Source organism: Pochonia chlamydosporia, chromosome 1, assembly GCF_001653235.2.
Source record: "Pochonia chlamydosporia 170 chromosome 1, whole genome shotgun sequence".
In the NCBI taxonomy this organism is placed as follows: Eukaryota; Fungi; Ascomycota; class Sordariomycetes; order Hypocreales; family Clavicipitaceae; genus Pochonia; species Pochonia chlamydosporia.
In genome coordinates, this window is record NC_035790.1 from 930,143 (window position 1) to 951,068 (window position 20,926).

Sequence of the window (20,926 nt, forward strand, 5' to 3'; positions counted from 1 at the left end):
TCGACATGAATTACTCGCACTACAGCGCCCGCACCATGGTCTTTTCGTCAAACAAATCCTTCAACAACGCCTGAATACACGCCTCGCTATCCAGCGATCCCATGGCATACGTAGACTCAAACGCATAAATGCTCAACTGTCCAAAGAATGGGCGTAATATCTTGGCCACCAGCTCATCTTTCCTCTCCAGACCAACATCATCATTAATGCCTCCTAGTCCCAGGAGCGGTCGTCTATTCGGCCCGCTTGCCGCGACTTGGGCTTCGCTGTCACTTTGCAATGTCGAGTGTGTACCAAGGCTGCCGAGTTCTTCCGAGAGTTCGTCCACCAGTGCAATGGGTTGGTACGTAGATGAGCGGTAGACCGCCTCAATGGTGTCGGTGATGAAGAGCCACTCGTGGAGTTGGAAGTCATCTGGGGCGATGCAGATGAGCAGGTCCAGCAATTTGCATGCTTGTAGAATCCCTGTGTTGAGATACATGTCCGATGCGGCGCTGTGGTCTGGCGCGACGACGGATGAGATGGCGGCGTGCATCTCCGCGTTGACAACGGGCCAGCACATGGCGAGATGGATGGGGCTCGTCTTCAAGACTAGTGCTCGGATAACCATGTACACGTCGGCTCGAGTAGTCGACGATGGGGACGATGTCGATGTTGCTGCCAGTAGTTCAACCAGTTTGTCGAAAATGGTGGCGAGCTCTGCAACAAAGGCATCATCTGCAGCGGCCAGCACCAACGTCGCTATTCGTCGCAAGTTGAGCTGCGTCCTCCGGTCCGCCTCCAGTCTGGCCGACGTTGCGCCCACGCCAAATACGATGCCAGCCGTAGTCGGGGCACTGATGCGAGCAACAATTTCCGGCATCCGCTCTTTGTCCGTAAGAACCCACTGCTTCAGCAACGGAAGCCATCCATCCTTGACAAGAGTCTGACTCATTCCAAAGAAACGATTGTCGTTGAATGCGTCCCCAACATCCTTCTTCCACGTCTTCTGGTTGTTTTGCAATTTCGAGAGCTCATGGAACAACCTCAGAGTATTTGAATTGACGGTGTCCGGGAAGGACTTGGAACGCAATGTTGGTCCGACCACATTGGTAGAAATAGTACTGGCGGCTGAGAGCACACGGTCAGGCTCAAGTAGAATCTTGGGCAGATTTGGCACAACAGATGCCAATACGGACACGACATCCTCAGGTCCGTCTCCCAAGGCTCCATGTCGTCGTGAGCCACCCGTCTTGGACTTTTCTGGGGTGTTTGTCAGGCTACTAGATTCCGTAAAGGTTAACGGCCGAGTTGTGAACAGAGCCGCCAGCAGTCGCAAGAAAATGTCCTATAGCTGTGTCAGTAACTGTTTCTTTTGCTCTCCACATACACAACCTTGATATTTGCGACTTACTCCCAATTCTCGACGCATCCGCCTCTGCTCTCCAAAGTTTGTGTTGTCAACCTTTTCGCCTAGAATTCCTGCAAACTCCAACAGACTTGGCAATGTTTGACGGTGCGGGAACGGGTTGCCGAGAAGATCCTTGAGGAAAATCATGCAATCTTGCCAGATCTCATCCATGGCGTCGTCATCTAAAGACTTGCTATACTCGACAAGGAAACAAACAAGATCGGAATCTTGTAGTGAAATTGTTAGTGTGGACTTGCGGGAGGGATCGAGAGCATTGGGATTCGTCCGGCTGTAGATTGCGTTGAACAGCGCCGGGATGGAGTGTCTTGGCCGACATGCGTCAAGGGATGATAAAAAGTTGAAGACTTGGATCTGCTCGGTTTCGCTCTCCGAAGATCGCCAGATGTCAATAATTGTCTCTAAACATTCCAAAATCTCGGCGGTGAAGAGGTGCTCCATTAGTCTGCGGGCTCGGTTCCTCATACGTAAAGATGTGTATCCAAATGATGCCGAGGAAACGGCATCCTGTTTCTTGGATTCGTCACCTTGGCCCCATGACCATATCATGTAACAGATACGCATTGCATCCTGGAAAGCGAGATGAACCGTTAAGCGGTCGTTGGCCGTGGCACTTCGTGACTGAGGCCCCTCTGACTGGAAGACGCCAGATACCATGCTTCCGAATAGCGAAGATGGCTGCTCTGGACCCTTCACCAGCTGAGCTCGGGCCTCCTCAGCAAGTAATTGATCATGCGCCAATGCCAAGACTTGTTCCAATCCATTGAGAAGGTAGATTAAAGTTGACTCTGGTGTGTTTCCTGTAGACCTTGCTGTACTGGTTTCGCAAAGGAATGTGTCGCGGAGGCCCGCAAACGTTAATCCAATATGCTTGCACAAGGTCTCAACCAGGGGTATAACAGTCTGAAATATGCTATGGGAGTAGAGTGCAATAATCTCGCCCAAGAATGATACCCAGCTATCAAGAACCGACTGGCTATTCGGCGAGCTCAGTCCAGCTTGTAAGCATTTGAGCAAAGCTGGGGGCATTGGCATCGGAGGTATTGGTCTGCTCTCACTTAGTGAAAGTGACGAACGGCCCATTCTAGAATTGTCTGCGCTTGTTGGCCGCTTCTCCGAAACTTGAGCAGGCTGAGCCTCCTGTAGTGCCATGTCCCTAAGCTTCAGCGTATCATACACCACGTCCAGCAGTAATACTTGAACGAAGGGGTCGGGAGTATTGATCGATTTCGACAGTTTGTCAATGAGAATATGATCCAGTTCAAGATGAGACAGAGGCCCGGCATATCGACTGAGGAAAAACTGATGGAGTATGGTCAATGCATATCGATGCAGTTGAGATACTCGTTCCTCCAACTCAGGACTAGCAGTGGACGGACATTCACCCACCACACAATTCATACACACACGAACGAAAAACTCTTGAAGAGTCATCTCGTCTTCCTCCGCTCCGGCTGCACACGGTTAGCAGATGCGATGTCGAATGGCCAAAAAGCCATCACTTACCCCTGATATGTGCCGTGTCGTCACTAAATGCAACATGTTTAGACGCCAGAACGGCTCGACACATGTCACCGGAGCTCTTGAGGACATTGTGCAGTGTTCGTATATAGTAGAGACACAGATCCAAGTCGTCATCTTCCGTGAAGGTCGCGGGTTGAGAGTCAACTTTCTCACCAGCCCGATGGGTTGAAACAACACGTAGGAATGGCAGCTGGGCCAACTTTATTGCAAATACGAGGAAGAGCCTAGAGTTATTAGTTTGCAATTAGAGGTGAATAAAATAGTAAGGAAACGTTTTACCTGTCAATCCCAATCATGCTGTTCAGCCACGATTTGACAACCATGAATGATTGGGTCCTGTCATCAAGAAGAGAATCAAGGACAAGAAACATGGGCTGTGTCAGCATAACGGGGTAATGGTCAGTGCCAGACAAGCGCGGTGCTTGTCGCTGATCCAGTGCCTGGCTCTTGGAACCTCTGCGTTCAGCGGACGTATCTTGGAGAGTGTGCGACCACAAGACGCCAAATGTTTGTCCATTCTCAGCAGAGCAGCATGATTTCCGCGAACCTGGCAATGGTTTGGTCAATATCCCAGCGATGGCAGCCTCGACATCGCGACCCGTCAAAGAAAGCGCCGTCTGCAGCTGCCATAAGCACCGCACAGTTTCTACATGATACTTTGGCTCGGAGGCAGACAGGTATGACCACGCGTGACGCACTAGTGGCCCTACCAAGTCGGAAAGTTGCGTGTCATCGATTCTTTTCGCAGCATGCAGCTGCGTCGACAACTGTACCATGGAAGAGAAATGAGAAAACAACATCGGCTGTGCTTTGGCTAGTTTGCCATGTAAGTATGAAAGTAGTTGCTTCGCGTCAAAGTGGTAAGTTGCGGGCGTTTTAGACAAAATGAGGCTGAGAATTCGAACGCGAGTTGCGATATCGTCCACCGGTGACTCCTTTGAGTCATCACAAATATACTTTACTGCCTTCTCCAAAAGCAATTCACCTGATTCAACGGCAGTAAAGGGAGGTCGTGATGACTCCAGATTGCCTTGTTCATGCACGTAGAATGTCTTGATCTTCTTCAAAAGCTCCACGTTGGGGACGGACAACAAAGCCGACATGTCCTTCTTGTCGCCATTCTCTTCGGGATGTTGAGGGAATGCACGTTCCGGAACAAGCTCTAGCAATGACACGACCACGCCGAGGACTTGTTCACACAGCTTCTCAGACTCGAGATCTGTTAGCGTCGTCTTTGCTTTGCGATCTTTCGAGTCTTCCAACATGAACAATGCAGCCAGGCACGTAAGCGGCGCGTGGATTGTCACCATTTCCTCCTCGCGAACGTTGAAGTTGGACACAATAAAGTTGACCAAGGCAAGCTTATCCATACGATCGGTTGCTGTCAGGTTCCCTGGACCAATAGCCAATGCTAGCAGGCCTACTATTTCGCTGTAAATTAAGCCGCTTTCGATACCGTCGAAGAAAACACTAGCACTGCGGAGGACTTCGACGAAATCGGACTTGCTAGCGGCCTGGGCTTGAAACTTCCGGACACTATCAACAACTGGCATGAAGACTTCGGGCACGACGAGCCCACCAATTTCCCATCTGTCCATAAGTGAAAGACAGATCCTATAGGGCCGGGCTCGTTCCGCGCTGCTGCCGCGCGAGGCGCCTCGGATCATTCGGAGAAGCGCCTTTGTGAGGGGTTGAAGGCCATAGTCTTCGAAGTAGTTGGTTCTTGAAGACATGTATGCTTGGTTCTGTTCATTATGATCGCCATCATGAACGGTCGGTTCCGGGCCAAGTAGCCATGCCCACAAGCGACGATTCAAACTCATATCTCGCCTAGTAACTACTCCAACCGCCGCTCTCACCAGCAGCTCTAGATCTGCAGGCTTTACTCTGGATTGAAGAACGTTCGAATTTAAGGGCAAATGCGAGACGAGAAGGTCGAGAAAGCCACGTTGAATGAGCAGCTGTTCGTCACCCAAGCCACTTGCGAAGCATCGGACTAGCAGACCAGGTTCGGGGGATGTAACAATGGCGTGCAATTTTGTTGTAATGTCGCCTTCTCCAGGCTCAGACGATGTGGAAGCCCCGAGGCTAGGGAGATAGCGCACAAGATAAGCTAAAGCTCCTGATCTTCGGCTATGGCTGGTTATGGTAGCCAGGAAAAAACATTGCCAAAAGAAGTCATCTCCAGATGCATGGTGGTCTCCGAGTACTTGACTCTCTCGGGGACGAATGGCCTCCTTGAACCGTGCCACCAGGTTCAAAGTTCTGTCAAAGTCTTCACTAGTTTCGTCTTCTAATCCCGGAAGCAAGGCAAGTATAATGGATTTCATGGCCGGCCGCAGCGATCTCGGGTCGAGGTCCAGGAAGTGGGTTTCCAGAATGTCAAGATAGGGCGACCGAACGGAGAGCGAGGCGAATGATAAAGTAGGGGCGAGGCCCGGAAGATAAAGTGGCAGGTCTCTAGATAATCCATCGGTGCCAATCGTGGTAAAGATGTAGCTATACAACTCAAGAGCCTTCTGGTGGACGCCGGACGGCAGAGCTGGGTTGAGACATTGCGATAGTCGTTTAGCGATGAGAGCTTTGGTCGGTACGGAATGGACCGACGGCGGACGCGCTTGCAAGGCCTAGTTGCAGCTCTGTTAGCAATAATACTCTTGTCGGAAGCTTGCAGCGGGTTTGGCGCAAAGCTCACCTTGAGCAGCTTGTTCAGGAAGGAAATATAGTCTGCCCATTCCTCAAGAGCAGTTTCAAAGAGCGCAAGTGTCTTCTCAACACCAGAAGCATATCGTCGGTAGGCTTTATCCTTTATTGGAGCTTCTTCTATTTGCACGCATTAGTTGAATCGGACAATGCACAGAATTGCTGCCTAGTTGCGAACCTTCTCCAAGTTGATTCCTCCACTGACGTGGTATGGGGGAGTCTCGGCCGGAGCTTTCAGGCGAGCCGGCAATGGCGCCAGATCCGGGATCAAGCGCCATGGTCGTGAAGCAGACGGTTCATATGGTATCCTGAGGGCATCGCTTGTCAAGCGTCCAGACAGACCAGGTGTGGTAATAAGTATCAAGGGAGGGTGACGTGGGGTGGGTTCGCGACAATGGATATTCAACAAAGTCAACCGACACGCATTGCTTGCCTGTGCTGTATTGACATCAGGCTACATGTCCATTTCACCAGCCACACCAGATGAGACATAGAGCTTCCCAAAGAGTGCTGGGAGGAAGGGGGTCGAAGGCTGGAGCACGTATGATTGGTGGTTGGGTCACCAGCCCACCTCAAGAACAGCCACAATGTCTTCGTCTGGCGCAAGGCTGACGCTGAACTTCGCTGGTCACTGGTGCCCCATACATTATGCTGGTGCATTGCTGGACACAGTCGAGACGTCACAACCCCTCCAACTGCTCCCGTTCATCTGAATTTCAAACCACAACATTGCCGAATTCTTGCCGACTTTATTGCCGGACAAGCGGGCCGCAGAATCATGACCTGGCCGGTTTGAAAATATACAAGCTTTGCCGAGCGCATATCCTTGCCTGGGATGCGCATAAAGCTGTGTTAAACAGCCCCCGACTGCCCCTCGTGACCATAGCTTTGAGATGCGACAACTACCACCTGTGGCAAGATCATGGGCAGAGAGACTAAATCTCCCGCTGAAGAGGAGGAGCAACCTCCCCCGCTACCGCCTCGCAAAAATATTACTGGCACCGCCGAATCCAGGGCCTTGCAGGCCCACGCTACCACAGCGTTGACCTCGGTGGACATCCAAACGCTATCCTTCCCTGACGGATCTCGAGGAACGTTTTCAACACCCGGCACTAGATCAGTGTCTACACCGTTGAGCAGCGGCTATGACTCCCCTGGATATAAAGCCAGCGTGTCTGGTGGGGAAGGGCCCGATGATGCTGCGAGTATGATGAGCTTTGCGCCAACAATGCGACCGCCTGGTGATATTGCCAGCCTCATGGTTTCCGACTTCCACAAGCGTAGTCCAGCTTGGAACATGCTTCAATCTCAAACGGCAACAGTCCAACCATTTGAACGACATCGCTCTGGAGCTCTAGACGGACTTGCCAACTTTGAAGACGAGTTTCAAGCCATTCCGTCCCAAGAGAACGAAACTTTCAAAGACGAGGAGCGTCTATCCATGTGGAAGTCAAAACGGAAGCATTACATGATTCTCTCATCTGCGGGCAAACCCATTTGGAGTCGACACGGGGATCTCGATCTCATCAATTCCTCTATTGGCGTCATTCAGACCATCATCTCATTCTACGAGGGGGCTAAGAACCCACTACAAGGCTTCACGGCGGGCGACACAAGATTTGTCGTGTTGACTGAAGGCCCTCTCCATCTCGTCGCCATAAGTAAGCTTGGCGAGAGTGATGCGCAGCTCCGGTCACAACTCGAGGCTCTGTATATGCAAATTCTCTCCACATTGACATTGCCGACGCTCAAGAATATATTCGTCAATCGACCATCCTCTGACTTGCGCAAACCGCTGCAAGGTACAGAGTCACTGCTCTCCTCTTTAGCAGATACATTCACCATGGGCTCTGCATCGGCTTTACTGGGGTCGCTGGAGTGCCTGAAACTGCGCAAGTCTGAAAGACATGCCATCAACAATACGTTCTTGAAGCTTCGAACTGACAAGCTTCTTTACGGGCTCATTGTCGCCGGCGGTAAACTTGTGAGCGTCATACGACCGCGGCGACATTCACTACACCCTAGCGATTTGCAGCTCATCTTCAATATGTTATTCGAGTCGGACGGAATCAAGGGAGGCGGCGGCGAAAACTGGATACCCATCTGTCTTCCCGCATTCAATAACAAGGGCTACTTGTACATGTATGTCAGTTTTTTCGAAGATGGGCCCCAAGGGCAAACAACTACGTCTGAATCAACAAGCGCGCAAGCGACGAATGAAGAGATTGCAATGATTTTGATTAGCGCCGACAAGGAAAGCTTCTTCAATCTCAAGCAAATGCGCGATGATGTTGCGCAGGCGTTAGCGAAAAGCGGCAGCTTGGCCATTATTCGCAAAGCAGCGAGCGCCGGCCGGCCGATTATATCTCAAATCGTGCCGGGAAGCCAAGTCAGCCACTTTCTGTACAAGTCGCGAGCAAATGTCCAGTTTTGCGCGTCGTCGCTACAGCCATCATTTAGCAACGTTGTCGAGCGACGAAGACTAATGTCGTTGTATCACGAGCTGCACGCCTCTGTGCACGCTAAGCACTCGCATCTTAAGGTTCTGCACTGCTCGAGTGAGGAGGCGACGTCGCTGGCATGGATTACGCCCGTCTTTGAGTTTTATTGCGTCGGAGGACCCAACTTGTCGCGGGCGGCAATGACTCAAGGTGCGAATAAGATTATTCAATGGGCAAAGAAGGAGGAACAGCGAATATTCATCATTGGCGGCGGTGTATTTTAGTCCAGGGGCCAGAGCATAGAGGGTCATTTCGAACATTAACTTATGCATCATTAACAACAATCGACCTTATGGCCGTAGTATATAATACCTAGTATATAAAAACATATATATACACTGATAAATTTCCATTCAACGCCAATCAAGCAAATAACGGGGGCAGTTGTTGTCCTCCCTAGTTTTTCCTCCCAGCCTTTTAGTGCGTGTTCACCCATCGGGGACGCAAATTCCAAGGACATTAATATCGTGGTATAGCGCTCATAGTAAGTCGTGAATCTTGGACAATCATAGTTTGTCGCCATATGTTTGTCCGTTTTTTTGTTGTTTAGTTTTTGTCCCTTTTTTAAATTGGCAGCAAACTCATGACTGAGACGACTGCCCATCGTCAGAGCGTCTCCGCACCAAGAACGACTTCCTCGCCCACTCGCGTATCCTATCATTTACACCAGAATTGGTACTGCTCGTGCTGCGGCTAGAGTGCGTAGACGACCAGCTATCTTCGCGGGTCTGCATGGGCCGTGGCGATTGCGTCTGCGTCTGCTTGGTGGACATGTCGCTTGTTTCCTGGGGGAGGGGCGACCTGTCGCTGTCGGTGGAAAGAGTAATTGTAGATGCGTTGAGGAGGGCCTCAGAGAAAGGCGCATCAAAGTCTTCGTGGAAGCGAGGGCTGCGCAGTGCGCTTTGAGGGCGCTTGTGGTCGGTGGTTTCGGGCATGGTGGTTGTGAGCTGTAATGCGGGCTTGGACGACATTTGCGTATATGGTTTATGTGAGTAGTTGAATGGGGATGTCGATTAATATAAAAGTCGAGTATGGTGTAAGAACGGTCGACTGCCTATTATGAGTTTGAGGGGAACGTGGTAAGAGTTAAGGAAGGCAAGGAGATAAAGAGGAAGAGGAAACGGCCACGATCAAGGGTTCGTGTCAAAGACAGCGGGGGGAGGGCTGATCACAAAAACGGCTGCAGGAAAAGCCGTTGGGACGCAGGAACATGGAGGAGAAGAGCCAGACACACCAAACCGGTTCATGGACCAGACGCTGATTCGCATTGTCAAGTAATGTCACTGGTCGGTGGTCGGCTTGAGTAACTGGAGAGTGCAAAGGACCCCTGGCAGCCGAAATAGCACGTATCCACACGATTCCCCTGACTAGAAAGCAACCAAGCTTCTTCAGCATGTGGATGGCGTGGATCTTCAAAGCTCCGAGTGGCCATGTGCAAGCCGCGTTTTGCTGTTCGTCTCCATGGGGGCGCTAGAGTTTAACCACGACAGGAATGTCAACCTGCTTTTGTGTGAGTGCCTGTGCCTGGACAGGGGGAGCGAAGAAAAAGGGTCGCAGAGTTGGAAGAATGACGCATAAATGAGGAATCGGCAACGGTCTATCGCTTCATGAGGAGGTGCCAGCTCAGACGTTCCTCAACGCCGCGGCAAGGGGCATTGTGCATCCGCGAAAGGCGAAGGGGGAAAGGGAGAGGAAACATGCGCCAATCGAAGGTTTTTGGTCATACAAATCCTGAAGCATTCTGAAGTTTTGCTGGTGGGAGGAGACGGACATGAAGATAGACAAGGCCCGCATGGATCAACTGTGGTCTTGGTCATGGTCATGGGCAGGGATGTGTCGGAACAATAGAATTCCACGCTTGTTGTACCCATCCACGACCAAGCCTTTGTGGCCCGAGGTCCTAAGTTGTGAGCCAAGACTTTTGGAGGGCGGATGCTAAGCCGGAGTCTGGCGAGAAGAAACATGGGGCTCCATCAGGTGGGATGGGGCCAATTGCTCGGTTGTAATTTTACTAAAATTTCAGAGAACAAGAGTTTTCCTTCTGGTCGCCTTCTGACATACCGGGAGCGGGTAATAAGGGTAAAATGCATAAGACATGACCTTTTTTTTTTTTAAGTTTCTTTTCCTTCTTGCTTTGGCGGCACACCTGATGGATCGTTCATTGCTCTTCGGGTAACTGGCCACGTGAGGAGTCGAAACTTTTCAAGCCCATCGACTGTTTCTTTCTCTTGTCTCTTTCTCATGTGCCTGGTTCCTGGAATAAAGCACAGGCCACCAAGGTAACCACGCGGTAGTTGGCGTTCGTTTCGGCCCCCTCTGCTCCCTCCCTCCCACACACACACTTTTTGCGGGTGCCTTGCATCGATTCTGCGTGAGTCATGGCCAGATCTTTGATGCATTGATCTCTGTGCGGAAGAGTGTGGTTGTGTGGGTGCTGTCTTGGGTGCCGTCATGGGGCGATGTGAGACGCTCGCCTTACAGTCTGAGTTGCGCAGAGTTACATGAACCCACACGCTCTGATGATTCGAAAGCAGGTCAAGCATTGTACTGTGGACAAGACAATACCCGAAGCAACAGTGATATCGATTGATCATTTGTTGCTAAATACTGGGGACTTTGACTCCGTCCTACCCCAACGTGGTCAATAGTCTTGTCTCGACCTCCCCTCATTCCCTGTACTCCCAACTCCCAAAGAGAGGAGTAGGTCAGATGACTTCGTCAAGGACTGGACTCATGAGATCTACCCGTTCCGACGCTTGGCCGAGACCCCCGGGCAAGAACAACAACCATCGCGATGATTAAAGACATTACCGTCGGCAAAGTCTGCTTGGCCGCAGATGCCTGAAATGTGTGCGCGCGAAGAACTCTTGCGATTGAGAAAGTTGACAGAAGTTCCAACCCCTGGTTGTGCATGTTTTCTCGCTCACGGGTACCAGGCCCGAACTCTGGGTGCCGCATAAAGTATTCTAAAGTTCCGTGAACGGTTAAGTAAAGGGGATCCTAAAGTTGGGCAGGGAGGCAATGATTGCTTGGTGTTTGCCAGCAAGGCCTGCATGTCGATTCATAAACACATTTGCATCGTGAATTTGTTAGCGTATCGTTTTGTCATCGATTCTTGCCACCATGTCAAGACTACACACTCTCTCAACTGGTGATACCATGGCAGAGGCAGAGGCAGAGGCAGAGGCAGCTGTCAAAGTCGCTCCTTCCCATATCATCCTCGGCCCCGTCGAGCAATCACAGCTCACAGGACGCGAGCCCTATCATTTCCAAGTGGACCGTTAACCTCTTTCTCTGGGAGTTTCCTCAGAACTTGTCTCGCGTAGAGGAATCGCTTCTCTGATTTACTTGTTGACAGATGCTGCTGCAGTCGCTGGTGGGCCATTGGCAAGAAAAGCCGAATATTGAGAACACATCACCTCAGTAACGACACATTGGACCAGAAACCAAATCTTGTGTTCCCTCCATCATGCTCGTCGATATGGCAACCTCCTTACCAGAGGAAGGAGACGTATCTCTCGAAGCAATCACCAAAGACATCACCAGTCCTCAAAGCGTTGCTGCCGACCTAGGATGATATCACACTTGAGTAGCATGAGGTTGCGACTGCTCATCGTGTTACGGCGCTTGCTACAGTTTCTCGGTTTGAACCAGCCCATGTCCTCGTCTCCTCTACATCCGATCCGTAGCAACTTTCTCTTCGTCTACCCTTCATTCTCCCATTAGCAAGTTTTTTGGATGGCCATGTCTACCAACTCTCAACTGTGACGTCTTGCTGAAATCCAGTATCTGGTCCCGATACTCGTCAACAGCTCACTTTTTGTCACCGCCCCCCCAAGTGTCGTCTTTTTTGTTTCAGTTTGCGTCATTGTCATATTGTTTTCAGTCTATCATTATTCTTGCCCAGTTCTGTGTATTATTTGGTCAAGGCCACTCCAGAAATCACCATGGATGTTGCCAAGTCTCGCCTCAAGACTGCAAGCAACGGCTCACTTCACAGCACATACACGTCGTACGGTTCCCATTATCCCTCGTCAACCACGCCTCGAGGGCAGATTCCTCCTCGGAGACGGGCACTGCGGAATGTCAATCCAAATTCGATACTACCGCCCTCTCCTGGGCCACTGGCAAGCATGCTCAAGACAACCACCGAAACAGGAGATAATAGCGTCTTCTCCATTCAGCCATCGGCGACTCCCACAGCTTACCACCAGCTTCCCAGATCGAGGCTGGACATGTTTGATGGAACAACTCCTCCAAGGTATACGCCCAGGAAAGGTGACAACTTCTACTACACCGATGATCACAGACAATTTCGCTCTTATAGAGATACCACTTCTGAGATCATCTCGCTTTATGGGTATGACAATCAAGCTTTCTACATGACCCCTGGCTCTCCAATGTTGGATGACAACAGTCATCGATCGTACTCCATTACAACCAACGGCTCCCGCAAACTTCCATCCCAAAAATCTTCTGGCACTTTGCAGAGCCATTCCAGTGGCAGTGGGCTGCTACGACCACGTTCTCCATTTCCATATCCAACACGGCTCAAGAGGCCAGGGGTGCGGCCTGCATCTCCTGCTTTGGCTGAAAATGGCTGCATCGACTACAGCAGAATGATTGAACTTGACCATGTTTCACAGGTGCGAGATGAGACACACATTGGTGAAACGCTTTCGAAATTTGTTCACTGACACTACCTACAGAGAACGGTTCATGGGTCCTACAGGGCAGCATATAACAACTGGCCAAGAAGACAGCCACCACTGTCTCTGCGGCCAGATTACAATCGATCTACGGCTTCGCTGCCGTCAAGAGCATCTCCGGGACCCTTCTATCTCGCAAAGGTCTCGCAAAGGTCTCGGACACCAAGCTCCTCACACTCAGCCACAAGCCGACATGGACGATTTGAACGCCATGCCCGAATCACCAATGACCGAAGTGGAAGATCTCCCAGTTTGACATCTATTGTTGACATGTACCGGAGACCGAGTACTGCGAAGGGCACCAGACCACCGCCACAGATGGCTGGTTCCTTTTACTACGACTACAGCGAGGATTTTGATAAGCCGGTTGTCCCGCAACACGATGTCAAGGATCAGGTTTTGGTAGAATCGCCGCAGCTTCTGGCGGACAGTGGCCAAAACGGTGGTGAGCATGTCGTAAAACCAAAAGACAGTCACCGTCTTTCCAATCACGAGGATGGCGTCGAGATTGCTCACCCTCTCCGTTTACCGAATCCCGATTACGGTGCTGCCAATAGCGAAGGACTAGACCCAGAGCATAAGCCGGAAGAAGACACAACGAAGTCAAGCGAGGCAAACGATACTGAGCTTAGCAACCTGATTGCTTCTGAACGTGTGTTCGGGTCAGCTTCGCCAGATTCCGAGCCACCAAAGGATGTTGTTGAACTTCCAGCAACAAATGAGCCTGAAATTCTATGTATAAACCAGACAGAACCTTCCGATTCTTCGGGGTACCAACCCCCAGGTAGAGCAGTGGAGAATCCCGAGTCTGATTGTCATGTCGGAACGTCGAGTCGTCGATCCGGATCAGGCCTTGCTCGTTGCACACTTGACCCAACCCTCCCTGACTTTGCGTCCATATTCTCTGCATTCAACCAGCTTGGCAAGTCTCCATGCTTCAAGGCTGCGGAAATCTCTGCCTCGCGGATCCCGGGCCACAGCGATACTGACAGTATTGCTTCTTTAGGCTACAATGTCAGCCATCAAAGACATCGTCGAAATGTAGCCGCTGTGAGGGTCAGTACTACAAGTTTACACGATGAGTGTGGTCATCTCCAGGATGATTCTACACAGAAACACGAACTGGACATTTTGTCACCAGAGCCTATATCTCCCGCCCGTGGGCTCAAGGTGAAGAATAGCATTCCACAGCTAATGAAAGCTCTCCCACCACTGCCATCGGGAATAATGGATACGCAAAGTCAGGACCAGCAACAGTTTGAACGCGAGGTCGATCAGTTCAGTGACCAGGGGCAACAGGACCGCTCTGGGTTGCAGGATGAGGCCCAAGGCAGCGAAGCCGCTCACGAAACTAATTTGACAACACAAGAGCAGAAACAGGCACCACCGGAGAAGCAAGTCAGCCCTCCCAAGTTCAAAGTTCGAGTTAAGGCGTCGTATTCGCCTCTTATTGGCAGTGATAGCTTCAAGAATGCAGAGATGCGAGGTCGCAAACCCAACGAACCGCAATACCCAATTGCACAGGCAAAGCCAAGACTCAAACTCAAACTTTCGAGAAGCCAGATTGGCCAAGGCAGGCAAGGCACAGGACAGCCGTTTTCCAAACTCAATCGGCTAAAACAGTGCAATTCATTGGCAGATCTGGTGCTGTACACAAATGCCAAGCCAAGGGCCGGCCAACTTCTCGGAGACGAGGACAATGCTAGGGACGACTCACAGTCTGATAGGCATGTTCAAAGTACCGCAAACGCACAGGGTGTAGAAAACAACAATGGTGACAATTCACCACAGCCATCTGACCCTTTCAATATACCATATCCCTGCTCACCAAGGGACGAAGTGGGCAACAAGCGGTCTCTCTCATCGTCGAACAAAGACACCCTGGTTCAGAGACCCAGTTGCAGTTCTGATACAAGCCCTTGTCGAGAAAATGGGTTGCGCAAAAAAATGTCCATATTTCGGTTGCGAATCGCCGAGTCCTTTACCGCGAATCCTTCGAAGAAATGCAAGAAGAGCCAGCAATTGGTGCACAGTGATAGTCATATTTCAATCGATATGACAACTAAAGGGTCTGAGACTAATTTTAATAACATTGATAACAATTCGCCACGATACAGTAGCAATACTAGGTCCGATTGGATGACAAACCGTGTCAGGCGGTGGGCTTTGGACGCCAAAAGAGCATTGAGGTCATATGTGCGGCGGACTTTGGATCGATCATCACGATGGAGTGAATAAGGGTAACGGCAGTCTGGTTGGAGTCTTGAATGATTGAGACTTGCAGTTGGTTAACGCCTCGAATTATGTTCGGTATATATTAGTATGGCGGCGATTGGGCTTGGGACTGGCTGCCAGCAGTCGCTCCGACATGGCATTGCATGACTAGGACTTGAAGAGTCGACATTAAGACTCGCCGCAGCACCAGCATCTTATTTCTTGTTAATTCTCCATGGCGGTCAATATATATGTTCTTTTAATGGCGTTGCCGTTGCGATGTTTGAAGTGCGTCGATGAGACCGTTGTACTGTGGAGTGCGGCGGAAGCGGAAGTCCGCCGCCATGAACGGTCAGCCACACACAACATGCTGATCACCAGTAGACAACCAAACCCATGGACATGAGGTTCTGTATAAATAAGAAGATGTGGAGTCTTAGAAAGTTGGAGTATTATGATTCCAAGATCACCAGAGCTCTGTTCTAGTGGAATAGAAAAATGACGATTGAAACTATGCAAAACTCCGTTTCAAAAACCGGCTTGGATGCCCGTTTGGCAGCACGACACAACAAGCACACAACTCCAACAGCAGGCATATCACCTGGCTACATTCAGGCAAACATGATCGTCCTACCGTCTCGTTATGCCGCCGATTTCCGTAACCTATGTGCAAGAAATCCAGTTCCCTGCCCTCTCATCGCTGAGTCATCCTCCACTGGGTCGTTCTCCTCTATCAAGACTTGTATCAAAGGTCTTGAAGATAGAGGCGTTGTTTCGACAGAGTGCGATTTACGAACGGACTTGGCTCGCTACATGGTCTACAAGAATTCAAAGCTCGTCGCGTCCCATGTCCAGGATGTTATTGAGCAGTGGACCGAGGACCACGTCGCCTTTCTAATAGGCTGTTCTTATAGCTTTGAAACGGAGCTCATACGCGCGGGACTGCCGCCACAGCATATCCTGCTGGGAAGGAATGTGTCCATGTATAGGACGACGACGCGTCTATGTCCGGCGGGCGTGTTTGTTGGAGGGACGTATGTTGTCTCTATGAGGATGTATAAGAGGAGTCAGATTGGGAGGGTTAGAGAGGTGACGAGTAGGTTTGGCGTGACGCATGGAGAGCCGGTGGATTGGGGGTGGGAGGCGGTTGGGAGGTTGGGGATAAGGGATTTGGGGGAGCCGGAATGGGGTGATGCGCCGGTTTTGAAGGGTGGTTTTGCGGTTGATGATGGGGATAGGGAGGACGAGGAGGAGGTTCCTGTGTTTTGGGGATGTGGTGTCACGCCGCAGGATGCGGTTATGAGGGCTGGTTTGGAGGGAGTTGTGTTGGCGCATGCGCCGGGGTATATGTTGGTTTTGGATGTGAAGGATGAGGATATTTTGGATGTGTTGTGATGATTGATGGTGTTTGGAGTTGAGTGGTGTTGTGTGGTGTGTGGGTTGGAGTGTTTGGGTGAGGGGTGTTTTTTCTAGTTTGCAGATAATGGAATGGGATTGTGTAGCAGACTTGAATTCTGCTGTTTGCTGAGTCGTATATAATATTCTGGTGTTTTGTTAATTGCAGGAGTGACGTTGTGAGAATTTGGGAGGATCGCCTAGCATCCATCGTGAAGAGGTTGTTGGGTGTGGGGAACCGGAGAGTGCGATGCCGGCACATGTAGCCAGAATGAGTTGGAGCGGCTGGGACCCTGTTCCTTGCTAACCACGACGAGCAACAGAAGCTGAACGGCCGCAACGAGACCACGACGCGGAGCCTTGTTACCTCACAAGACTGACCAGACGTTATATTTCCAAGTCTCCAGTCGCCTATTGTGAGCTGTTGTAGGCAGATGTACTGAGCGCACATGGCGCTCTGACTTCACCAGACCGTTGTTGATTTGAGTCGGGCTGTAGGGTGGGTGGCTACTTCCTCTCATCAGGTCCCCTCTCGACACATCTTGTGCAACCACCGATCTAGAGTCGACCTGGTGGTTTCCGCCGTTGAACATGGAGGCAACACCTATAGGAGAATCAATCAAGACATCGTAAGCTATCCGTAGCTGGTGCTGCACATGTAGCAAGCTAACTTGGGTTAGGTGTGAACGATGTCGACGTCGAAAGGTATGTGGCGGGGTCATTGTACCACAACATAAAATGCTAACAAGATATGCAGATCAAGTGTGATCGTAAAAGACCCTGCTCGCGATGTGTCAAAGCAGGAACAGAATGTATTTTACAAGGAACTGGCGAAAAGCAGAGGTACCATATTTCCCCCTGGTTCCTTCAAGCTGCTCAGGTGGTTTGCTGACCAAGGTCCAGGCCCGTCTCCAAAAGCTATGTGCACGCTTTAGAGGGACAAATTAGTGCCCTGGAGCAGGTTATTCGCAAGTTGGCTATTGCGGATAACGCAGAAAGAGATGAGATTCTGTCGGAACTGCCTCTGACGACGGCACCGGACAACGGTGGACTAGATGAACAGCCTCAGCCAGACGTCGCGGCTAATCATGATGTTGCAGCTGCGCGTGTACGTGCCGGGCAGTTAAGACGTCCGCGAGACGGCAATGCGACACAGTTCTTTGGCGGAACTAGTTCACTTCATATTCACTTCTCAAGGGACGAATCGCAGATGACATCTCCTCCCTCGGGAAATGAGGACGGTACAATGGCACCAGCTGACAGCCAGTTTGTTTTGGGAATAGCAGCAACAACAACCACAACAGGGTTCACGCCTGAAGAGTCAAGCCCTAGTAGTGGGTGCTTTCAATATGCGCCTCATGATGAAACGTCTCAAATGTTGATGGCCGCCTTTTTCAAGGAACAGTACCAGTACAACATGGTGGTTTACCGCGAATACTTTTTACGAGACTACGACATTGGCTCTGGGAGATATTACTCAGATTTGCTCCTATACTCGATGTGCTCGCTCTCAGCCCTCCTGTACGACGACTTTTTCAAATTATCTGACGTATTTTCTGGTCAAGCCCAAGCACTGCTTTTTGGGACCTTGGATAAACCTGACCTTACCACGCTCCAAGCGCTTATCCTGCTTGGGCATCGAGAGATTGCTGTAGGGCAAGCGTCTAAAGGGTGGCTCTTTTGTGGTATGGCTTTTCGACTCGCTCACGAGATGGGTTTGCACCTTGATCCGAGTAACTGGGATGGCTCCACGGGATCATCAAGGGAGAGAGAGATCCTCCGTAGGGTCTACTGGGGAATCTTCATAGCCGATAAGCAGTTGAGTCTGTACTTTGGTCGACCTCCAGCTCTCTACCCCAGCGAATCAGACGTACGGAATACAATCCGGATGCAATATCCTCCGGACTGGCAAAACCTGTTCGAGACGTATATTTGCAACAATGCGACGGTGTCAGAGTACGAGAACGGCGTTGCGCTAGTGGGCTCTTTCATATATCAAGCAGAACTGTCCAAAATTATCCACGTCATGATTACGGATCTCTTTGAAAACCGGCGAGGCGATGTCGATCCTGCGATTGCAGCGGCCAAATCTCGCAAGATTCATCTGTCTCTAACGAAATGGCTGGCGAGTCTTCCGGGTACACTGCATTGGAATCAATGGACAGTTGGCCAAGTGCCATCGCCGGTGCTACACTTGCAGTGAGTTTACACCCCCTTCTTTTGTAGGAAGTAGTCCCTTAGACCAGGGTGTTAACACCAGAAAGCTTGTTGTTTCACACAGTCATGATTATTCTCCATCGACCGCCGTCAAACATGTTCGAGAAGCCCGGGATCTCTGAAAGCGAAGACGTCGAAATTTGTTACGAGTCATTACAAGCCATATTGCGCCTCATGCGAAGTTATTCGCGTTTCTATCGGTACAGATCTCTTCCTCTGGACTTTGTACAAACGCTTTCCACGGCTGCAGGAGCTGTTATGATGAAGCGGTTCTTCCAAAAGTCCTCATGGGATGATCCTGACATAGAACGGTCGCTGTCGCTGTTGACGGAGGCCATGGATGACATACAAAATACTTGGCCATGTGTCAAGGAGATTCGTGATTGCGTTACTGTGGCAAGACAACGACGCGAGACAACTGTGCCACCATCTGTGCCTCTGAATGCGCCGGATTTGATGAATGGGCTGGAGCTTGGTAGTGCTGACGCCACGAATGACTTTATGACCAGCTTTGAAGACGACCTCGGCACATTGATCACAGACGAATTTCTGAGTGCTCAACTCCAAGTCCAGGATGGGAGTGCATTCGATCTGGAGCCGTTTGACTTTAACAACCCGCCAGGGAGAATAGATTCCCGGCAATGAAATTCCCCTTGGGATGGAATTCCGTCGCGAGGAGCCTCAAGGGGAAAAGCAACGTAACCATACAAAATACGCTTGGGTCGTGGCGAATGGATGAGCATGAGCCAGACAAACTCCCAATATGGTGAGAGTTTGGGATGGGAAACTACCAGTCTTGGCGCCTATCAGATTGTGCGAGCCGAGGTGTCGGGGTGGAGAATATTAAAAACCTGGGCGCCACAGGCTGGTCTGAATGTGCGCGGGTTTCGGTCAAGTTTGAGTCCGCCTGATGCAAAACTGTGCACACGGCATTGGAGGACAAAAACGTCAATCACGAAGAATTCCACAGTGCGTCATCTGCAGAAACTCTTGCATTGGGCGTTGGGTTCGTCTCACGTCCCGATTTCAGATAGCTGGACGCACGACTTTTGTGACATTTACTGGTCTCGCTTGTTGGATGCATTCCCATATATACGTACTAGCAGGGAGTCCTGTCGGTTTCTCAGTTCCCATTCTCATAGAGTATGAGGCATGCGGACACGGCCGAAGACAGGCGCAACGTCATCCAACGGCCTGGATCGGTGGTGTTGTTGTTGTGGTTGGACATATGCAGGGATCGGGCAACGGAGCAGATTCGGCACCGCTTAATGAGCAGCCACCGCCGCAACACACAGACGGGACAGGTGAAATGGACCGCGCAAGTCACGAACCAACGGGTCGAAGCAGTTAAGTGGCGTCCTGACGCGGGGCCGCAGATTCAGTTTGACATGGGCATGGTTCCGGGACTAGGTAGCGTTGCCTGCCAGAGCCAGAGCAGAACGAAGAAACTACCATTTTAAGCCGGTCAACTGCTCCGTGCTATAACCAGGAAGCATGGGCATGCACAAAAAGAATGGGGGGCCGGACTGGATGGGCCAGGATCAAGACATGTCGGACGTGTTGGGACAGGGAAAGGTAGCCGTTACAACCCAAGCCACCCAATGGAAACCCCCTTGACATTGTCGAATTGTCAAATAGATCTGCACCCTTTACCCACGACCATCCTTTTGATTGCGGCTCACGGGAAGCATTGGACAACGGAGGTTGTTCCACTGCACGCACGAACGAACGCAAGCAAGCACGCCAACCACGCCAAGGAGATATGAAGGGAAAAGCATGAGACATGAGGGAGGGAGGTACGGTGGAGCGAGTGTCCATGTGCAGCCAGCCAAGAAGTGTGTTTTGATGGAGGCTTGTGGATATATGGGATGGATGATGGATGGAGATGGAGCATGCTGCCAGCGATGGTGGGAGACCGACCCGCTGTTCTGCTGCTTGTTCCTGGACTTTCTTCAAACTTATCCCACACTGATGCCACCTTTTAGGCAAATTGAACGTTTCTCCAGCACGCGCCAATATCTTGGCATTCAGCATTTTGACGAGGTGGATGGTCACTGTTTGACTGATTGACTGCTTTGTCAGGGGGGGCTGAAGCGCCATGCTTGCGTGGCTCTCACAGACGAGCCAGACTGAGCGAAGTATGTACAAGTACAAAACAAAGAGCGGAAAGTGTTGGCGCAGATCTTGTCTCCTGACCTACCTGGTAGACACAAAAAATGAGACGGCCATGTATGGAGTAAAGGAGGTACCTTTGG

General features: G+C 50.8%; 7 protein-coding genes across 7 annotated transcripts; 5 read left to right on the forward strand and 2 right to left on the reverse strand.

Moving 5' to 3' along the window:
- Nucleotides 1-19: 19 nt before the first annotated feature.
- VFPPC_00206 (protein dopey) lies at nucleotides 20-5,913 on the reverse strand (the record flags this gene model as incomplete). Its single annotated transcript, XM_018280278.1, has 6 exons — nucleotides 20-1,327; nucleotides 1,394-2,862; nucleotides 2,915-3,156; nucleotides 3,212-5,559; nucleotides 5,628-5,755; nucleotides 5,814-5,913. The coding sequence occupies 6 exons, from the start codon at nucleotides 5,911-5,913 to the stop codon at nucleotides 20-22; spliced, it is 5,595 nt and encodes a 1,864-aa protein (XP_018148250.1).
- Nucleotides 5,914-6,557: 644 nt separating this feature from the next.
- Nucleotides 6,558-8,360, forward strand: VFPPC_12720 (SAND protein; the record flags this gene model as incomplete). Its single annotated transcript, XM_018290497.1, has 1 exon — nucleotides 6,558-8,360. One exon carries the CDS (start codon nucleotides 6,558-6,560, stop codon nucleotides 8,358-8,360), a length of 1,803 nt encoding a protein of 600 aa, XP_018148251.1.
- Nucleotides 8,361-8,717: 357 nt separating this feature from the next.
- On the reverse strand, nucleotides 8,718-9,071 carry VFPPC_00207 (hypothetical protein; the record flags this gene model as incomplete). Its single annotated transcript, XM_018280279.1, has 1 exon — nucleotides 8,718-9,071. One exon carries the CDS (start codon nucleotides 9,069-9,071, stop codon nucleotides 8,718-8,720), a length of 354 nt encoding a protein of 117 aa, XP_018148252.1.
- Nucleotides 9,072-11,259: 2,188 nt separating this feature from the next.
- VFPPC_15074 (hypothetical protein) lies at nucleotides 11,260-11,421 on the forward strand (the record flags this gene model as incomplete). Its single annotated transcript, XM_018292827.1, has 1 exon — nucleotides 11,260-11,421. One exon carries the CDS (start codon nucleotides 11,260-11,262, stop codon nucleotides 11,419-11,421), a length of 162 nt encoding a protein of 53 aa, XP_018148253.1.
- Nucleotides 11,422-12,083: 662 nt separating this feature from the next.
- VFPPC_00208 (hypothetical protein) lies at nucleotides 12,084-15,083 on the forward strand (the record flags this gene model as incomplete). Its single annotated transcript, XM_018280280.1, has 2 exons — nucleotides 12,084-12,782; nucleotides 12,846-15,083. 2 exons carry the CDS (start codon nucleotides 12,084-12,086, stop codon nucleotides 15,081-15,083), a joined length of 2,937 nt encoding a protein of 978 aa, XP_018148254.1.
- Nucleotides 15,084-15,557: 474 nt separating this feature from the next.
- Nucleotides 15,558-16,454, forward strand: VFPPC_00209 (N-terminal binuclear Zn cluster-containing/DNA binding domain-containing protein; the record flags this gene model as incomplete). Its single annotated transcript, XM_018280281.1, has 1 exon — nucleotides 15,558-16,454. The coding sequence occupies one exon, from the start codon at nucleotides 15,558-15,560 to the stop codon at nucleotides 16,452-16,454; it is 897 nt and encodes a 298-aa protein (XP_018148255.1).
- A 591-nt stretch (nucleotides 16,455-17,045) lies between these two features.
- On the forward strand, nucleotides 17,046-19,316 carry VFPPC_00210 (transcription factor; the record flags this gene model as incomplete). Its single annotated transcript, XM_018280282.1, has 5 exons — nucleotides 17,046-17,083; nucleotides 17,135-17,159; nucleotides 17,212-17,297; nucleotides 17,358-18,653; nucleotides 18,719-19,316. The coding sequence occupies 5 exons, from the start codon at nucleotides 17,046-17,048 to the stop codon at nucleotides 19,314-19,316; spliced, it is 2,043 nt and encodes a 680-aa protein (XP_018148256.1).
- Between the last annotated feature and the right edge of the window lie 1,610 nt (nucleotides 19,317-20,926).